The 20,931-nt window shown below is 41.8% G+C and overlaps 1 protein-coding gene across 1 annotated transcript in view; it reads right to left on the bottom strand.

The window, feature by feature from the left end:
- Positions 1-2,923: 2,923 nt before the first annotated feature.
- CEP192 (centrosomal protein 192) overlaps positions 2,924-20,931 on the bottom strand; it is a 219,402-nt gene continuing 201,394 nt past the window's right edge. Inside the window, exons 53-56 of the mRNA XM_077808693.1 lie at positions 14,100-14,221; positions 12,610-12,733; positions 11,975-12,033; positions 2,924-3,427 (exon numbers count right to left, since the gene is read on the bottom strand). Coding sequence (XP_077664819.1) covers positions 3,289-3,427; positions 11,975-12,033; positions 12,610-12,733; positions 14,100-14,221 — 444 coding nt within the window. The 3' untranslated portion in view covers positions 2,924-3,288. The remainder of the gene's footprint in view (positions 3,428-11,974; positions 12,034-12,609; positions 12,734-14,099; positions 14,222-20,931) is intronic.

The raw sequence follows: 20,931 nt of genomic DNA, 5'->3' as shown, positions 1-20,931 counted from the left end.
CTGAGGGAACTCCTCCTCTCCTTCTGAGCCGACAGGATCCCACAGAGCTGGTTCCTGAAACTCGGCACTGGGCTTTGTACCAAAGTCCAGATTGGGTGCTGCCCAATGAGACAGAGGTGCCCTTCTCTCAGAAGCCAACTAATAGGAGCGTCTAAAATGGGGCCCCGGAATTGGGGGAAACCCTCACTGGTTCCAAAAGGGCCATTGCATTGGCATAGGCCAGTGACCATTACGCCAAGCACTCAATGCCATTCCTGTGCCTGGGTCCACGGCTGGATAGGGATGACTGGAGGAGTAGCAGGGTCAACTCCTCAGATGACAGAGTACCACCCAACCTCCAATTCAGATGTGGAGGCCTCTCTCCGTTGACCATGGAGGCATGCTTCCCACCAGTGCCGGAGACTGGTGCTGAGGTGGGAAGCTTGTGGCATGGGCAGTTTCCCCTTCAATGGTACCGTGGAGCCTGAAACCAAACGGTAACAGGGGGCCACGTGCTCCCTCCTGCCTGCTGGCACTAATGCCACCGCCTCCTGTACTGCCAATGATCGACAGCAAAAGCAGGTCTCCAGCAGCAGCAAACGCCTCTTACGTGGATGGCACCGCAATATCACTGGTACCATGTTGTCCCTCACAGGCCAACAGTTCGTCTGGTACTGGATTCAACAGTGCCTGTGTATGGGCCAGAGTCAATGGTGCTGATTGCTGCGATGTCGAGGCAGAGGAGTGGCCTGACTTAGGTCACACCCTACTCTGCTCCCCATTCCTGGCTCTTTTTGGCATTCAGGGAACATCCCCTCTTGGGCAACTGCTTCTTGTGCCGCTTCCTTGGCACTGGGGATGGCAAACAGTGCCAGAATTCTCATACAATAGGAGACATGCTCGTAGAGTCCGACCAGCTCAGCTCAGAGGAAGGTCACAGTGCCGCCTCCATAAGCAAAAACTTTAGCTTGGCCTCCCGGTCCTTCTTCATATGTGGCTTAAAATCCCTGCAAATCTGGCAGTGGTCCCTTACGTAAGCCTCATCCAAGCACTTCAGGAAGCTGCAGTGTGGGTCACTCAGAAGCATGGCCTTGTTGAAGGAGGTACAGGAATGGAAGCCTGCTGACCAAAGCATGCCTCAGCACTGGAGGCAGACAAAACTCTGTTAATTAACAGAGAGATATATAAACTATACTGACTGAAAGAACTAAAAATCTATTTAGAACTACTAACTATAACAATGGAGAAAAACAAAGACCATTGAGAAGCTTGCCGTAGCAAGGGAACAGTTCCAGCGACTGTCACGGGCAGTAAGAAAAAAACTGATGGTTGTGGGGTGGGCTGGGCTGGGCTTTTATACTGGCACTATGAATGCACAGCACTAGATGGCATTCGAGCAGCCTTGATGAGTACCGATGAGGGAAAAATTTCCAGCGACTGTGTTTGGGGCGAGCACACACCTATAGTGGAACGAACACTTCAAGCAAGTACTTTAAGAACAGAACCATTTTGATAAGTCTTACAAATATGGTTGCAGCATTGTATTCTGAATCCCTCACGCACATTTCCCATGATGCCCATCACAGATGCTTGGAGAAGGGGCTTTTGGGAGATATCCCAATATAAGGCACTGTATTATAAAATGGAGTTAGGACCCCCAGCTCAACTAATGCAGCTGCAGTGCTTATGGGAAGTAACTTTTGTAGATGGAATCTGTTCAGCCAGACTGGATCTCAACGCCTCATCCAAGGGTTGCAATCAAAACATTTAAGACTGCTTGCAAAACTCAGGACTGCTGTTGAGTTCAGCCACCAGCTCTAAAAGGTCAAAGCCAACATTCTGTTGCCGTATTTCTTCAGGCATAGGGACCTACAAAAGAGTGAGTTGTCCTCGCACCCCAAAGCTGTGGCTACAATAGTGTTTTTCCATAAATAAAAGCTTCCTACCACTGAAGATCAACCAGAGGGACTGCTTATATAAACAGGGCTCCAAGGGCCTACTGGCATTTTAAGTACTGTTGTTCCACCCTATTAAGTTACCAGTAGCCACCATGTCATCTTAAAACTCCTGTGGGCAGAGCTGAATTAGTTGTAGCAGTGGTGGGAAATTCTATGAGGAAAAAAGGTGTAAACAAAGCCTTTAAGAGGTAACTACTCAGCTCAAGGTTGAGGCACAGCTGAAGGGCAGCATGAAGAAACTTGAACACATTACTGCATATGCCATGCTATTTCTGTGGCTAGAGAACTTCATTCTATAGGGTGCCAATTTAGCATCAATAGCAAAACCAAATTGCACCGAAGCAGCAAGGTCTTATTTATTCGTAAATATTTTAGCCGGACCCTTATAAAACATGTATACAGATTGTTTTGATGTACTGTTATGTAAGTGTTCTAAGCAACTGAAATATTACATTGCTGTACAGTGACTCACCACCAGGTCAGGAAAAAATAATCTAGCCTTCATAACAAATAATTTGTTTTGGTTTTCCCTCCAGATTTTATAGTACAGCTCCCAGAAGGATAGTACATCAAAACCTTTGACAGATTTATATTCCTGAGTTTGAGTGCCATGTAATTAATCCTGTATAGCCCAGCAGGGGTATTTAGGTTTAATAATATCTTTATGATGCTTAAGGGAACTGCATACCTGGGATATAATTGCACTAGAGCTGTTAAGGGGCACTGTACTAGATATCTTCAGAGGTTTTTTTTCATATTCCAAATTTTTAGTCCCCAATTGTTGATATTTGCTCGCCCTTAAACTGCATATAGATGGGAGTCCCCCTCAATTTGAGATTTTGTATGTTTGTGTCAGTATCTTATGAAGGATCCAATATCAATATAAGTGAAATTGCTCTGGGGTTTAATGGCAATTTTGGATTTAAGCTATATAATATTTGGAAACTACAGTGATGGGCACTAAAAAACCCAAGACATTAACATAATTCACGTGAAAAATAAGTTTATTAAAAAGTATGAATTACAAATTTATTTCTGAATTAACTAAATTTAAAATAATCTGTATTTAGCAAATCATAATTAATGAAAAAAATAGAACATCTTTCTCCCTTATAAAAAGGTGCAGAAATATAAGCTAGAACATGATAAATTTAAGCATACAAAGTGATTTATCCTCATTTTAGAATGTTTAACAATGAATCTTTGTTTTCACAAGCACCTCAGTTTAACTTACAAAAGATTTGACATAAAAGTAGCATCATAATGTACAAAAAATTAGTAAATAGTAAGGAAAATATTACACCAATACTTCAATAATTTAGTCTGGATTATTAATAAAGCTGCTGTCCAATTACTCTTTTGCATGAGCTTCACCAAGTAATCGAATACCAAGACTGCCATATTTGTCTATGTGCACAACCAACAGACCTTCAAATCTGCCTGCTGACTTTGGCTTGAACTGGACTGGCAGGTTGATATAATGCTGGGATCTGTAAAAAGGAGATTAGTTATTAATGTCATTAATGCTACAAACCAAATCTTGCTAGGCATACAAATATTTTTCCAGTTTATTATGCTTTCTGAGAAGAGACCTGGAGATAGCCTTGAGTTATCTTTTTTAAAGTTCACACTCCTGGTGTTAAGTGTTAGAAATATGAAGTTACAGCTGTCCTATCAGCCAGTCAAAATGCTACAATACTTGGATAGCTACTGTTGCTGGCTTATCTGAAGAAAAACTGTTCTCTATCTCTGCTATATTATTGACAGTTTGGAAGCCTTATTAAAAAGTAATAATATTGCCTGCTTTTAGTTTAGAAAGAATTTTGCAAAGAAACTTCATATGTACGTCAATTGATCACTAAAACAGAAAATTTAATTTAAAAGGCATCATGTAGAAGCAATTTACATAATTAGACATTTTGCATCATCATCAAGACCTGGTTTACTACATAACATAAGCAAAGCAATAGGGATTTTGAAAAAAAATGAGGAATCAGAACTTGAATGTAGCAGTTTGATGTAAAACTCTTAAAAGATTAAATTCACAAAGTCACCATCTAGCAGTATAGACCATTCTTTACTCTCTTTTGAGTTTCATCTCTATCACCTGTGCAGTTTTCTCCCCTCATACACCCCCACAGCTGTCTGTGCTCTCATCCACTTAATCCTATGTCCGTCTAAACCAATTCTTCCTTATTCTCACCTTTCACCTACCTTCTTCTCTACCAATTCAATCTTTCCCTTTGCATGGAAGCTCTTATGCTGCTCTTGTTCAAGCTATATTTCCCCCTCTCTAGTTAGGATGCTACAGAACACTAATGATTTTAGCATCCTATTGCTGAAATATTTTGATCCCCTCTAGAGAATCTCTGTTCATCAGTTAATTGTCCTAAAAGAGTCCAAATACCCTTTCTGCCTACATCTGCCGCTACAAGTACGTTTTGGTATAACCCCAGTTTACAAACAAAACAAAAAACACTTGATTCACTGAACTGTGTGATTAGAGCATAGATCTGGGTTCTATTCCCCACCTTTGACACAGATTTATTATACAACCTTCAGCAAGTCAACCTTTGTGCTTCAGTTTACCGATCTAGGTGAAGATACTTCATCAGCATTTGTAAAATGCTTTTAGATCTACAGATAAGAGTATTAGCACTATGTATTACTTCTCACAGCTGTGATTTAGTCTTATGTTAGCCAACCAACTACATTTACTGACGATTGAGATTGCAGCTGGAAACACTCCATACACACAAAACCTTAAAAGGCTGAAAATAAGGGGAAAGACTTGTGCATTTCTTTCCACCTTCACATTGCCTACAACACTATCAGTAACACACTACAACCCTCCATAAGGTTTTCACTTTCATCTCCAGATATCCAAAAGGAATAGATACCCCAACTTCAAACTCATGCTTTAACTCAAAAAACGTAACAGTAACACCTCATGCTTTTAAATCCGTTATAAGCAGATCTGTCACATATTTCATGCATTTGCAAAGTTATTGTGCCTCAACTCTGCCAAGGTCAAGATCATGTTAAGGGTTTTTTTGTTAGAGTGCAAGTTTGATGAAATTCAGGTATACTACTACTGCACCATAATGAATGCAAGCATCCTTAAGGTCCTGCACACACAACTTTTCTAAAGAGGTAGAATTAGTCAGATATCACTTGGAATTTATTTTGAGACTAATCAGTTGATCTCAGGTCCGGGATGGGTCTCCATGCTCCTGACTCCTTTTTTGTTAGGAAACAATTGGAACAAGAAGCCCAGCTGGGCAGGAGCAGGCTAGTTAGTATAAGAAGGCTACAGGGACAGAGTCTGCAGTCATTCTCTGGGAACAGCGAGGTGAAAAGGAGGAAACCCAGAGGGGTGAATAAGCCCTGGCTTCCTACCCCCAAGGGTCAAACGAGAGAAGTTGCAGGGAAGAGAGGCTGGAAAGGAGGAAGACCAGGGAAACAGCAGTAAGGGGTGGAACTGTGCAGACCCTGTCTGCTCACTATAGGGTCCCTGGGCTGGAACCCAGTGTGTACGGAGTGCCTAGGTTCCCCCTACCAGCAGCTGGCAAAGTGGCACGAGCCCAGAGTCAGGTGCCAGAGATCTGACACAAGGTCTTGGAATTATCTATTGGACTTTTGTTTGTTGAACTTTGTTACATTGAAAGGGACAGACATAAATATCATGACCTGGCCAAAGGACGGAGTTATGGAAGAGTGACCACCGCAGCTCCAGAAGGACTATCAGCAGGGGGTGCCAGAGGGAAAGACAGCTGCTATGCCACACCTGGCCACCAGGAGGTACACCTGTGAACCCCTTTACATTGAGGAATAATGTTCTAGATGGCAGGGTATAGTGACACTCTGCTCAGAATACCAAGAGTGATAACTATGCAATGTTGTTGTAATTGTGATAACTGATACAGACACTTTTCACAGTAAGCAACATTGGAACACAAAAATAAAGGATTAAACTAGTTTATGAGCATAAGTTGGTTTCTCCTATTAAATGTGTGTCTACTGCCCAGCAATTTGATTGGCTGGCAGATTCTATTTGATATATATTTAATGGTCTTTGTGTCTTCCTCTCCCACAAACCATCATACTCCATACCTCTAGGAATAAAATTTAAATACAACGGTCAAATGTGAAAATCATGGACAATAAAAGATCCTTGTTATTTTACACTTGAGAATTATCTAACCAATAAAAGGAGTCAAGTTAATGCTTTACTATGCTATCCAAATGTTTAACAAGATGACCTCAAGGGGATCTTCAAAATATTCACTTTGCAGCATAGATCTAAGATATTTGTGAGCCCCGTCTTGAAAGTTCTTCTTATGAATTTAATTTCTGGTCAGAGGTTCTTCATTCCTTTCCTCATCAGTTCTTACATCCTCTATTAGCCAAATGAATACTCTACAGTCAATTAAAAAAATTTGTGCTCTGCCTTGTTTGGGTGAAAAGAATAAAAGTTGTCTCTCTTCTCATTGCAGTTTTATACCAAGATTTTGCATTTGGATGACATTGGTAGCTAACTTAAATTAGACTGAGTGTAGTAAAGATCAGTACAGCTGAACTTTTCTATGTGCACACACATGGCCAGTTGAAGAAAACCAAGCTCACAACTGCACCCGGAAAAATCAAACACTGGTACGTTAAACAAAACCCTGAAATTTTGTTGCCATATTTAACATTTGAAAGACTGTTCACGTAGGATACACTGTTGCTTCTACAAATTGTTCTTTAAAAAAAAATCATATCACTACAATGTATGATTGTTTCACAGTGTGACACTTCTTGGTCTGAAGAGTAGATGTAAGAACACACATTCTATTATATTTTCTTAATCAAGTCTTACAATCCCACTTTCAGCAAATGCAGTTTGCTATGCAATTACCATTTAACATTAATTGGATATGGTACTGGGAAGTAATCTAATTTAACTGACTAGCTTCCATACAGAAGCACTTAAAACATATAAGCCAACACTAAATAAAATATTAACTTGCTTTCTATTAAAAAAAGGTTTATGGGACAATTAAGGAGTTTCCTACAAGTATTTTTTTTTAAAAAGGGCATCCATACTCTGGTCTACACTACAGGATTAGGTCAAATTTAGCTGCATTAGGTCGATTTTATAATGGATGCATCTACACAAGCAACCCCGTTCCGTCGACCTAAAGGGCTCTTAAGATCGACTTCTGTACTCCCCCCGGCGAGGAGAGTAGTGCTAAAATCTACCTTGCTGGGTCAAATTTGGGGTAGTGCGGATGCAAATCAATGTTATTGGCCTCCAGGAGCTATCCCAGAGTGCTCCAATGTGACCGCTCTGGACAACACTTTCAACTCCGATGCACTAGCCAGGTACACAGGAAAAGCCCTGGGACCTTTTGAATTTCATTTCCTGTTTGGTCAGTGTGGCAAGCTCAGCAGCACAGGTGACCATGCAGTCCCCCCAGAATTACAAACAAGCTCCAGCATGGAGCTAACAGGAGACACTGGATCTGATTGCTGTATGGGGAGAAGAATTTGTGCAGGCTGAACTCCGATCAAAAAGAAGAAATGTTAATATTATATATACATATGCCAAAATTGCACAGGGCATGATGGACAGAGGCTACAACAGGGACACACGCGCAGGCAAGCCTACCAAAAGACAAAGGAGGCAAACGGTCGCTCTGGGTCAGAGCCCCATACATGCTGCTTCTATGATCAGCTGCATGGTATTCTGGGGGGGAACCTTACCACTGCCCCACCACTGTCCATGGACACCTGCAAGGGGGGGGGGGGAGTCTCAGATAACATGGAGGAGGATTTTGTGGACGAGGAGAAGGAGGCGGCGAATGCACAGCAGGAAAGCGGTGAATATGTTCTCCCCGGCAGCCAGGACCTTTTCATCACCCTGGAGACAATACCCTCCCAAAGGGGGATCCCCAACCCTGAAGGTGGAAAAGGCACCTCTGGTGAGTGCACATTTGTAACTACAGTACAGGGTTTAAAAGCAATAGTGTTTAATGTTTGATTTGCCGTGGAGACTTGGGATGCATTCGCGGCCAGTACAGCTACTGGAAAGTCTGTTAACTGGGGATGGAGTGGGAATCCTCTCGGAACATCTCCATGAAGCTCTCCTGGAAGTACTTAAAGCCTTTGCAGAAGGTTTCTGGGGAGCGCTGCCTTATTTCGTCCTCCACGGTAGGACACTTTACCATGCCAAGCCAGTAGCAGTAGTCTGGAATCATTGCAGCACAAAGCATGGTAGCAAATAGTCCTGGGTTTTGGTCGCATTCAAGCAACTTTTGGTCTTTATCTTTCTGTGTTAGCCTCAGCAGAGAGTGATATCATTCATGGTCACCTGGTTGAAACAGGGGAATTTTTGTAAGGGAACAGTAAAAGGACCCCGTTCATGCTGGGCAGTTTGCACTTGGCTAAAAGGGATCATCCCAAGGCTAAGCAGCGGGGTGAGGGGTGAAGGGATCATCCCAAACAGCCATGTGGAGAAGTGGGGGGACGTGTGTGCTGCACATCCACCCAAAAACCACAGCCCCTCCTTTTAAATGGCAAACCCAACCGGCATTGCTTGCTATGGGAAAGGACGACGCTGCAGTTTGAAAACATTCCCACATGTTATGAAGGCATTAGAAGCCAAACCCATCTACCCTTTGGCTTACCATGGCCGCCTGGAAACCAAATTCTGTTGCCCAGCCGAGTGTGATGTGTCACAATACTGGCAGGCGCTCAATATAAAAGGCAAAATGCAACCTTGTACCTAAAGCACATGTGCTGTCTGCTGTGAATTGCTTGATTTACTGTGAAAGAGTCTCCCTTTTGTTCTCAGAAATGTATCATCTTAAATTTTACTTTCCCTTTTTATCCCCCTGCAGGTGCAAATGTTTCTATGCTCCCCCATCATCTTTGTCCCTGAGGTTTTCGCAGATTAGAAGGTGAAAAAAATGCACTTGTGATGTGTTTTCTGAGCTCATGCAGTCCTCCTGCACTGATAGTGTACAGCTGAATGCATTGAGGCTGTCAGCGGCAGAGTCCAGGAAAGCATTAAGTGAGTGCGATGAGAAGAGGCAGGATGCAATGCTGAGGCTAACGGGGGAGCAAATGGACATGCTCAGGCATCTGACAGGCAACAAGAGCACAGGACTGCTGCTGCATTCATTGTACAACCGCCTACCCTCCTCCCCAAGTTCTATATCCTCCTCACCCAGACACCCAAGAACGTGAGGAGGGGGAGGCTCTGGGCACCCAGCCACTCCACTCCAGAGGATGATCCAAGCAACAGAAGGCTGTCATTCAAACAGTTTTGATTTGTAGTGTGGCTACAATAAGCAATGTGCCCTTGTCCTTCCCTCCTCCCCCACCCCACCGTACCCCACCTGGGCTACCTTATCTGCTATCTCCTTTTTTTTTTTAATTAATAAAGAATGCATGGTTTCAAAACAATAGTGACTTTATTTCCTTTGCCAGCTGTGATAGAAGGGGAGAGGGTGGTTGGCTTACAGGGAATTAAAATCAACAAAGGGGGCGGGTTTGCATCAAGGAGAAACACACACAACTGTCACACCGTAGCCTGGCCAGTCATAAAACTGGTTTTCAAAGCCTCTCTGATGTGCAGCGCGCCTACCTGTGGTCTTCTAATCGCCCTGGTGTCTGGCTGTTCAAAATTGGCAGTCAGGCAATTTGCCTCAACCTCCCACCCTGCCATAAACGTCTTCCCCTTACTCTCACAGATATTATAAAGCACACAGCAAGCAGTAAATAACAATGGGAATATTGGTTGCGCGGAGGTCTAATCTAGTCAGCAAACAGCGTCAACGAGCTTTTAAATGTCCAAAGACACATTCTACCACCATTCTGCACTTGCTCAGCCTATAGTTGAACTGCTCCTTACTACTGTCCAGGCTGCCTGTGTATAGCTTCATGAGCCATGGGAGCAAGGGGTAGGCTGGATCTCCAGGGATAACTATTGGCATTTCAACATCCCAAACAGTAATTTTCTGGTCTGGAAAGTAAGTCCCTTCTTGCAGCTACTCAAACAGCCTGGAGTTCCTGAAGATGCAAGCCCTATGCACCTTACCCGGCCATCCCACGTTGATGTCGGTGAAATATCGCTTGTGATCCACCAGTGCTTGCAGCCCCATTGAGAAGTACCCCTTGCGGTTTATGTACTGGTTGGCAAGGTGGTCCGGTGCCAAGATAGGGATATGCGTTCCGTCTATCGCCCCACCACAGTTAGGAGAACCCACTGCAGCAAAGCCATCCACTATGACTTGCACATTTCCCAGAGTCACTCCCTTGATAGCAGATCATCAGTGATTGCATTGGCTGCTTGAATCACAGCAGTCCCCACAGTAGATTTGCCCACTCCAAATTGATTTCCGACTGACCGGTAGCAGGCAGGTGTTGCAAGCGTCCACAGGGCTATCACCAATCGCTTCTCAACTGTCAGGGCAGCTCTCATCTTGGTATTCCTGCACTTCACGGCAGGGGAAAGCTACTCAGAGTTCCAGGAAAGTGGCCTTACGCATGTGAAACTTTCGCAGCCACTGGGAATCACCCCACACCTGCAAGACTATGCGGTCCCACCAGGCTGTGCTTGTTTGCCAGGCCCAGAATCAGCCCCACTGCCGCCATGATGTCTCAACTGCCACCTCCCGTGCTTTCAGGAACGTCTTTGTCCATGTCCTCCTCACAATTGTCCTCGTGCTGCTGTCTCTTAGCCAGATTCTGCACATACTGCAGTATAAAGTGCGAGATGTTTACAATGCTCGCAACAGCAGCAGTGAGCTGAGCAGGCTCCATGCTTGCCGTGCTATGGTGTCTGCGTGGGTAACCCAGGAAAAAAGGCATGAAATAATTGTCTGCAGTTGCTTTCAGGGAGGCAGGGGAGACTGACGACATGTACCCAAAACCACCCGCTACAATGTTTTTGCCCCATCAGGGATTGGGAGCTTAACCCAGAATTCCAATGGGCAGCGGAGACTGTGGGAACTGTGGGATAGCTTCCCACAGTACACCGCTCCATGAGTCGATGCTAGCCACGGTAGTGAGGATGCACTCTGCCGACTTAATGCACTTAGGGGGAACATACACCATGGACTGTATAAAATCGATTTCTAAAAATTGACTTCTATAAAATCGACCTAATTTTGTAGTGTAGACATACCCTAAGCCAGAATAAGTTCTGCAATGCTTTTGCTCAGAAACTGCAGGGTTCTTCCAAAGAGTTATGCTGACTTATGCTGTAAATAAGAAAAACTAGAAACTCAGACAAAAAGACAATATTTGCAAATGGAAAAGCATCAAAATTGGTTGGAAAACTAAGCTTCTAGGAGGTTATTGAACAAAAGAATAAAATAAATGCAATTCATGAGTTAAAAGTTTTTCTACCACCTTTAAACACCATGTCTATATCTTTGCTTTAAGTAAGAGTGCATCTGATCCTCAGTATATTACAGCAAATACAATGAATAGCTTTCTGACAATGTACTTTATGGTGTTTCTGAGCTACTTAAGTAGATCTCTGAGGTGGTCATGGTCGTCTTTCTGAAGAGCTATTAAATCATCCTTTTTTTTGCCTGCAGTTTTACCACTTCAGACTGAGCTTGTCAGATCTCATTAGCTATACAGGTTTGGTCCTGGTCACTATTTTGATAAAAGACCGCCAAGAAAAAAAACAAGGTGGTGTACAATCTGGTGTTATAGCATGGATCAGAGGACAGGACGTTGGACTAGGTGTCAGGAGACCTGGGTTTAATTAGGCTGTTCCACTGTCTCTGATGTTGCTTTATGCCTCACTTTTCTCATCTTTAAGCTGGGGAGACTGGTTAAGATTTGTGCAAAAATATACATTTTAACTAGAAGGTCAAAATGTTGAAGTTACTCTAAAGTCCGAAAGTGGACTGTAAGTCTATATTTCAGCATGATATATCCTTACTAATTATAGAGCTTTACCTAACAAAATAGCTTAGATTTATTTTGAAACCTCTAATGTTTCTGAGTAAAATTTTAGTACACACTTAACTCACCTCAAAGAATATTTTGAGTGCTTGATGTAGAAAGGCTCTCTGGGATTTACAAACTTCAGCTGCAATTTAATACGAAACACTTTAAAAAACAACAGGCAAGCACTACTATCATAATTTTAGCACATACTTCAATACAACTCATGACTTAGATATAACTTTAAAGAAAAAACCAAGATTTAAGAATGGAATATATCCAGGTTTATATATAATGAATAAGTTAAAAATCACACTGCAGGACTTAAGAGATTAAATTAGTTTTAAAAATTAGACTACAACCACAAGCCTATAAAACAGCTGAAAGAGGTGATAGTTTAAGTATGCTATTCAGAAAACTCTTGATCCTTAAAACTCTTGATAATTAAGAGTCAACAAGCAAAAGAAAAACTAAAGTTGTAAGAAGCCTATAAAAGTGACTTTCTTTGAATATTTAAAGATTTAGAGTATGAAGTTTGGAACCAATAGTTTCTATTAATGCACCGAGCATTAGACCATCTTAAAACAAAATTGTTAGTATCAAAGGTTAACGAAAACATCAGAAAAGAAAATGGTTAGATATTGTTCAAGCAATTAAGTGCAATTTTTAAACTTCATTTACAAAATTCAAAACATTTAAAGTTAAAGTGTCAAAAACTTACCATATGAGTAATAAAAGTATTATTTCGCAAATTGACTTTTAAGGTGCTTGATTCCCCAACTCTGGTTGGTAGAAACGTATATTGATCTTCTCGGGCATACACTCCTCGAATTACTTCATTTTGCCTGTTTTTCAAACAACAGGTTTAAATCATTAAGTTCCCTATTTATATTACATGGTCTGGATGTACCGACAGTTTCCTATCAAATGGTTTGAAAAGCAGTTCCAAAATAGAAATACATTCAGAACCACTGGAAAGTCAAAGGTAATTTGTTCTTATAAGATATTGGGCTGTAAGATTCTGTCAGTTTTAAAGCAGTACTGTGCCACTCTAAGGGCTTTTTGGGCTACTATTTGGCACTTTCAGTTAATTAAGAGATTACAATTTAGAGGAGTACTGTGGTGAAGTAGTAATCAGAATAATTTACTTTATACTTTCACAGCCTTGAGTTGTGCCCATATGCTTCACTGGAGACCTAGGAGATGAACATTTCCATATGTGCACCAGGGCTCAGTTCACTCCCATAAAAAGGAAGTGTTTCACATCTACATTTCAATCTTTGAAGGTTGGACGATGACAGGGAAAAATTAGTACAGTGATCTTGGGGAAAATTATATTTTTGAGGGAAAGGCCTGTGTGAGAAATACGCCCAGGCCTAAAACCCAATTAGGGGTCAAATGCTACTTTCAACTCTGGGTAATTGACTGAGAAAAGCAGCAAAACTGCACCAAGCTCAAACCAGACATGCAGATCACAAATGGAGGGACTGCTCTGGAACAGCAAACCAAGGGCAACTGGATTCCATTGGTGAAGATTTGCACTTATCTAAATATGTGAAGGGTTTTGGAAACATCCTGGGCTCTTGTAACTAACTCCAGATGAGAACAGGAACAGCAATACTTCCAAGAGCCTGGGAAAACTAAAGAGGGAGAACAAACACAGAGGGCTCATCAACATGGTGAATTAATCCAAAATAGAGGGATATAAATGGTAGCATGCACTAGCACGTTGTGCGCTAACTGGCCCGTGTGGTCCATTTCAAACAGTAGTACATTAATGTGCACTAGGGAACATTTAGTGTGTGCCAGCAAGGCCCATACGAGCCACTTAGCATGCAATACATTAGTGCCCACTATAATTTACACCCATCTAGTTAGGATTAATGCACCATGTAGACAAGCCCCAATTGGCAAAAAGGGAAAGAAACAAAGGAGAAAGCTAGACAAATATTGCGAAAACTCATCTTATTAGAAATCACTAGATAATGCAAAGAGTGCATTAAAAGGTTTCACACTTCAAAGCGGTTCAAATGCCTGCACCAGTTGTCCCATAGTAGCAAATCACAACCACACATATAACTAGTTTTGAACTAATGAAAATATGGCAAGTTTGCTTATGAGTGGTGAAAGGCTAAGAATCACAGAAAAGGTCTGCCACACAAGTGTTCTCAACTATTTACTTTTTTTTTTTTAAACTAAAAATATACTTACCCAGTTTTAAGCGCAGAAGCTTCAGAGCCAGCTCTTCTTCTCGGCATAACTGGAATTTCAGTTTTTATTAGGGCACATGTGGAAAGTTTTGCATTTACAGCTTCATTTTCTGTTTTAGCACCCTATTGGTAAGAAAAACCCTACAGTTAATATTTGGAATAAAGTTAAACATTAGGTGACAACATTTACATCGTTCCCAAAATATTGCTCAACCTGAATAGTGTTTTTGCTTTATTGAAAATATTAGCTCATGGTTTGTGCCGCAGTTTTACAATATTTTAGAAGAAGGGAATTTATTTATTGTTCTTTGAAATACATTGCCTCTGCGGGAATCATATTCCATGCTTGCATGCCTCTTAAACTACTTCACAGCAGTAAACTATTCCAAGATTGTCGGTAACGGATCCATTTAGACAGTAGGTTTCCCTGTGGAACGTCTCATCATGGAGTACAAATGAGATTACTTCTTAAGAAGCTTCAGCCTCTCGAACTATTTATCATCTTAGCCACGACATGAAATTTTACCTCTCCAGACAAATTATGAGGGTTGCGGTAAATGAATGGATTTCTTAACATTAATTCTTTGTGAGCAACTTTCCTCATTCGCTATAAACAGGCCATGACTTTTCCCTATGGAATTCAGAAGTTGTTCCATGAAGTCCCACCCCTCAAGTCTGGCCACCAGAAAAGTTAGTGTCTTTACAGCATTGAAAGAACAGTTGGTTAATACAAAACCAAGAACCTGAAATTGTATTAACGTTAACGCAACATGTGTATGATTTGCCCTTTAGAGCAAAAATTTCCAAATATTACAAGTTATCATTCTGGTCCTGCAACAAGCCACCTGCGTGGTTAGAATGAAGAGAGAAGCTGCTAACAGAGGAGATTGTGCTAAGAATTTTCTATTCTGCTGCAGTTTCTCCCCTCATACTCTACAAATGGCAAACAGTGATCAATGAAACAAAGCAGCAGGGATGGAAAGGATAAAGCCAACATTACAGTAGGATAGATAGAAATATGCATTCTTACATAACGTGAGAGATTTCTAATTTGGAAAGCAAGCCATAACCATATAGCATTTTCCAGTAAGAGGTCGTCTTCATAGAGGAACAGAAACCTATTTTGCAGAGTCTGATAATGAACTGTATGAGGATCACGGCATGGTTATGAAAATTCTCTGACATAAAAATATTTCTGGCCCACAATTCCTCCTGGGACCTTGCATGTGGAGCCTAGACTCCCTCAAAGGAATGGTTTTCCGGATGTTAAATTCTGCATTGCTTGGCATATACCTTGTCAGCAGCTACTCTGAAGCCCAAAGACTGGGCCTGCTTCAGAAACACCCCAGGCTTCTGTCTCTGTGTGCTTGCCTGCATCTGGCAGGCTCAGCAAGGCAGGATCCAAATGTAGAGGGGCTTAGTGTGGAGGGATCCAGATGTGGGTTGAGAGGGTTCTGTGTGGGGCAATCTGGGTGCAGGCACCTCAGTGGTGGATCAGGGTGCAGGGGGAACTGGATGCACAGGGGCTTGTTGGGGGGTTCTGGGTGCAACAGTAATGGGATTCTTCAGGGGGGTCCAGGTGAAGGTGGTTGGGGCTCAGCACGGGGGGCCTGGGTGTGGAGAGATGGAGCTTGTCAGGGGGTCCCGGTGTGGAGGGCTCAATGGGTGGTCCAGATGCTGGGGGAATGGTGCTCAGTGGGTTGGGGATCCAGTTAGCTGGAGCTTGGTGGGGTGAGGATCTGAGTGCAGGTGTCTCATCAGGGTGGTCCAGGTGCAGGGGGAGTTTATCGGGGGTAAGAGGAGTGGCTTGGCAAGAGGGTCTGGATGGATGGGAGAACAGCTCCCTGTACAGGGATCCCTTCCCCTGCAGCTGAGGAGCGATGGGTACAGGAAGCGCATGGGCTGGAGGTTTGCAGAGCTTCCTGAAGCTGGAGGAGAAATCTGGGAGTGGGTCTGACCCCGGATGTTGCACAGGGGAAGAGGAAGTCCCGTCCTCCCCAGCCCACCCAAGACTAGCAGCTGAGCCTGGCGCAGGGTAGGACCCACCAGTTGGGTCTTCCTCAGTCCCACCCCCTGCCCCACAGTAATTTACCTCTCTGCCAGCTGCCCTGGGCACCCGAAACATACTGCTGGGGAGGGTCGCATGACGGCTCTTTTGGCTTCCCTTTGCTTCCCTGTCAAAGTCATTTTTCTGCGGGGAAACAAAGAAATCTGCACGGGACAAATTCTGTGCATCCGCAGTGGTGCAGAATTCCCCCAGGAGTAATATGATAGATGCATGTACTCCATATGATCAATACATCTTCTAGAGTTCTACGACCATCCTGTTATGACAATTTTTCTAAGGATACTGAAGATAGAAAAAATGATGGTATTCATCTCCTGGGAAGATTAAAAAGATGCATACACCTTTGGCAGAAGTGTTTCTCAAGACGTGAGGACAAAATTGTCCTCATAGAAGCAGAACTGACTTCTGTTAATATAGTTGCTCATCAGTCTTTCAGAAGTAACTACCAGAAAAGCAGGACGTGACTGACAAATAAAAAAAGAATTATGTGCAGTCATTTTGAAATGTGCCACAAGGGCACTGGTAAATATTGCAAGGAGGTAGGATTCACCACAGGTTTGTCTAATCCAGGCATTCTGCTAAATCTTGGGGATAGTCAGTCCAAGGAATCTGATGTATCTGCATAACAAGTGACACTAGAGACTGGTAACAATTTTTTTGGGGTACTTAGTGATAAGACTGTCCCTCCAAACCATCCTAGAGAAACTCTAGTGTAGCTGAAATCACTAATCTTTGGGATTTTTATTTACCATCCAATCAGAAATGAAAGCCAAAAAACCTGACCAAATGAACCAAGGCACTGTCCCTGCCCCACAGAGCTTACCTCTAATGGGTCTAAAAAGTAATTGGTCAATTGACTGGTCAACTATTTTAAAGCACTAATTTATTAGGACAAGAGTAGTAATAAAATAATAATAATAATAAAAAGAGACTTTAAAGTCCCCAATAGCCTTAAATACTTATGGCTAGTTACAAAAAAAACATTACTTAACTGAGTTATTTTTTCTCAAAAATGCAAAACATTGAAATGTAGTTTTAAAAAATGAAAAGTACATTACTTTTTTAGCAATGTTAGGGTAACATTTAACTGTGAATATTATTCAAGACTGAACAGTTACTAAAGAAAAGAAAAATGAAATTACACGAACACATGGCAATTCTAAAAAGAAAAAAAATATTTTTAATGCACTTATGCTAGGTAGGCAGCAGGCATCTAAATGGCTGTACACCTTTTCTCTTTGTGTTGGGGGAGAAGGTTTAAATATCTGAATTATCATCTCCTTTCTCCACTCCCTTGTGATTTCTGTATGTTTCTGTATGTTTGCCTACTCAGTTTAAGTTGTAAGGTGTTTGGGGCAAGGACCATGTCTTTTAATTTCTAAAACCATAATGTACATTTATGGCCTGGCATCTAAATAAAGGTATACATATAATGTTTGTTCTAGAACAGTGGTTCCCAAACTTGTTCCGCCGCTTGTGCAGGGAAAGCCCCTGGCGGGCCGGCTGGTTTGTTTACCTGCTGCGTCCGCAGGTTTGGCCGATCGCGGCTCCCACTGGCCACGGTTCGCTGCTCCCACTGGCCACGGTTCGCTGCTCCAGGCCAATGAGAGCTGCTGGAAGCGGTGCTGGCTCTGATTGGGATGTTGTCCAAGAATGGGTATACATTTGGGTAGGTTTACATTTATATATGTTTTTTCAACGTTTTTGAAGTGCTGATATCTGAACTGAACACTATTTCCGTAATGGTCCCACTAATGCCCTATGCAGAGATGTACTCTGTACTTCCACCTTTTATTCCCCCCTTCATATATCCAAGGATCGCTTTAGCCCTCTTGGTCATTGCACTGTGCTGTGAACTCACATTTAGCTGTATATCTACCATAGCCCCTAAGCCCTTTTCAGAGTCACTGTATTTCAGGATACAGTCCTCATCTTAAAAGTGACCTGTGTTCTATTTTCCTAGATATGACCTTGCATTTGCCTTCTCTTCCTAATTAAAAAGACATCTGCTAGAAAAGGAAGATCTTCAATAGCTGAAGCAGAAATTGTGTTGACCGTGGTGCAAACAGATGTACGGCTAATGACCCTATTTGATTAAACAGCCATTCTACTTTAAGCTCTTTCATAGATCTTTTCAAAGTGGTCTTGACACACCTCATGTTTTCTGCTAAGAATGTTCTTTCCGAGCGAGGTGGAGAATTAATGGAAAGATCTGGTTGTGAATACACTATTTCCCAGAGGCAGATTGCTTTGAAAACTGAGGGGAACAAGCCCCACCTTACTGCTTTATAAGCAGTAATAATACATGGCTGCTATGTTGCTCATAAAGGCTAACAGCTTTATTGACCACTAATAATGTTCTGAGAGTTGAAGGAATTGCTCAAGGCTCTAGATCACTTCTATGGAATTTGGCTTTTCTTGATTTCTACAAGCTTTGAACTAGACGTGTTTATTTTTCTGTAATGGCATCTTTATATCACAGAAGTTTGGGGGCAGGGGCACCTTATAAAGGAATTCTTCAAATGATGGATGGAATCAGCAATTGCATCAATGTTTCCCAAACTACTTGGGGAAGAGCTAGTATATTTAGAATGAACAACTGGACAATAACTGCTTACCAGTGACACTGTGCTTGTCTTATGCCTAGCACAAGAAACAGTGGTACGTATATACACCATCACGGTATTCTAAAACAATTCTTAACTGGATTTTCTTGGTGATGTATGACAATCATGATATAAATTTGTAAATGCAGATTTATCTTGAAGAAAAGCTGAACTACCCTTTGAGCCTAAAGTTACACCCTACTAAAGTCAGCTCATATAGCCTGAAAAATGAAGTTTAATTTGTCCACTTGAGACACAGATATTTCAGAAGGGAATAGAAAACATGAAAGATCCTAATGAACAAATTAGGGGCCTTTATGAACAAATGTACCAAGTACAGATACTAGCCCCAGACAATGAACACTGGCTGTGGTAGCTGCACAGTAGTTAAAATCCATGAGATCCAGTTAAATTACGCATCAAGTCCTTGCATTGATAAAGGTACGCGCCCAACTTGTTTCTACAGTCACACGATTTCCTTCTGGAGATATGGATGTAGGATATCTTGAAGGTTGAGAGCTCTGAATCAGTCCATGAGTACTTCAGGGAAAAGTCTATGGCACTTAATTATTTATGGTGACTGAGTCTGAATATCTTTTCAGCACAAAGCAGTATTAGGCTGAACTGCATTTCTCTGGAATTAATGGGTCCACCTTTTAATATAAGCTAGGAGAAATCCAGATTGCTGACTTGGTTTGCATTGCCATAACTTTTTCTAGGAAAGGTATCTTAGCACTGAAGCAGTCCTGTCCCTTAAAAGGAAGGTCCCAAAACTTTGTTTACATGTCCTAGAAAAGGTCCAAAGCATAGAACCTTTTAAGTACAACAGCCAATGCTACATATTTTTTATATATATACATGACACGTTTAAAGTATCAAGCTGTTCTCTGGCTACACCCTTCTCCTTTGCAACTGAACCCACAGGTAGGATCCTCCACCCTACCCAAAGTCCAATTGGATGCAGTAGAATGAGCTCAAACCGGGGGATGGACAGGCCATAAGAATGCTGTTTGCAGCTTCCCGATCTCACACTGCCCGAATCCCAGCATATTCGAATTGAGCAATAGCTCTAACTTACACCTTACACTACCAGAGAATTGAGTCTATTGCTCAGAGAAATATACGGTTCCAGAAAGAAACTGAGCTGATGATTCTCCGTTTTCTCACAGAAGAACAAAGCAGCCTCCAATATAAAAGGCTTGCCCTGTAGTTGGAGTCAGATAGGTGACCCTCAGATCCAGACGCTATTGGTTCAGAAAAATGATTAAATCTCTATACATACAGTTGAATCTAAAGCTTATGGTCACAGACTGTACATCTCTTAAATCCTGACCCTCTCCATACCATTCATACTGGAAACAGATCAAAGAGGTCTAAAATTTAAATAATTTAAATACATTTTTTTCACCAAGTTAAATTAAGTAAACCAAATGTGTCAAAAAAATGCTGACAGATGAACTAGTCCATGACTCACTTCATGGGCAAGTGGATAAGAACTTAAATTTGACGGAAGGATTGGACCTTTATGTAAATCAGAGTTAGAATATTTGGATCCACGGGTCAACTGGCAAGTGCCCCTAAATATTTTACTGCTTTGTTATGTTTCCAAGGCTAACAAGAACAGAGCACCAATGCTAGAGTGGGATTAACAGAAAATTATGAAACATCAAATTATGTTTATGATCTGACCATGCGATGCATTTAGCACATACCCCTACTTTTCTTCCACAGCTATAATACTGTAGTTGGAAAATTTAAGAATCTGTGTTGTCATTTTGCTTAATGTTATGGGGATTATCACAGACAACAAAGTATGCATGCACAAAAGGTGGCGCAAACTAGGGTGTGAATGTATAGCGCACTAGCCTGCCGCACATTTTCCTGATCTTAGAATCTTTAAATATTAACCATAATATTGAATTAATGCAATTTTTTACGTGTATCATTACTTTTTTTTTTTTTTTTAAGACAATCTTATTTTGCAGGAGTTATGACTGATTTAATACAAGTCCATGGATTTAAAGCCCCACAAAAGAGGTAAATCTGTCACTAAACAGGTAGTTACCAGAAGGGATAAGTATTTCATAATTCCCTTCAAAACAGTAAATGCAAAATAAGATGCTAGAGTTAGGGTAAGGTAACATTTTGGTTATATAAAC

Source organism: Eretmochelys imbricata, chromosome 2 (genome assembly GCF_965152235.1).
Source record: "Eretmochelys imbricata isolate rEreImb1 chromosome 2, rEreImb1.hap1, whole genome shotgun sequence".
Lineage (NCBI taxonomy): Eukaryota > Metazoa > Chordata > Testudines > Cheloniidae > Eretmochelys > Eretmochelys imbricata.
This window is presented reverse-complemented; position numbering and strand designations above follow the sequence as displayed.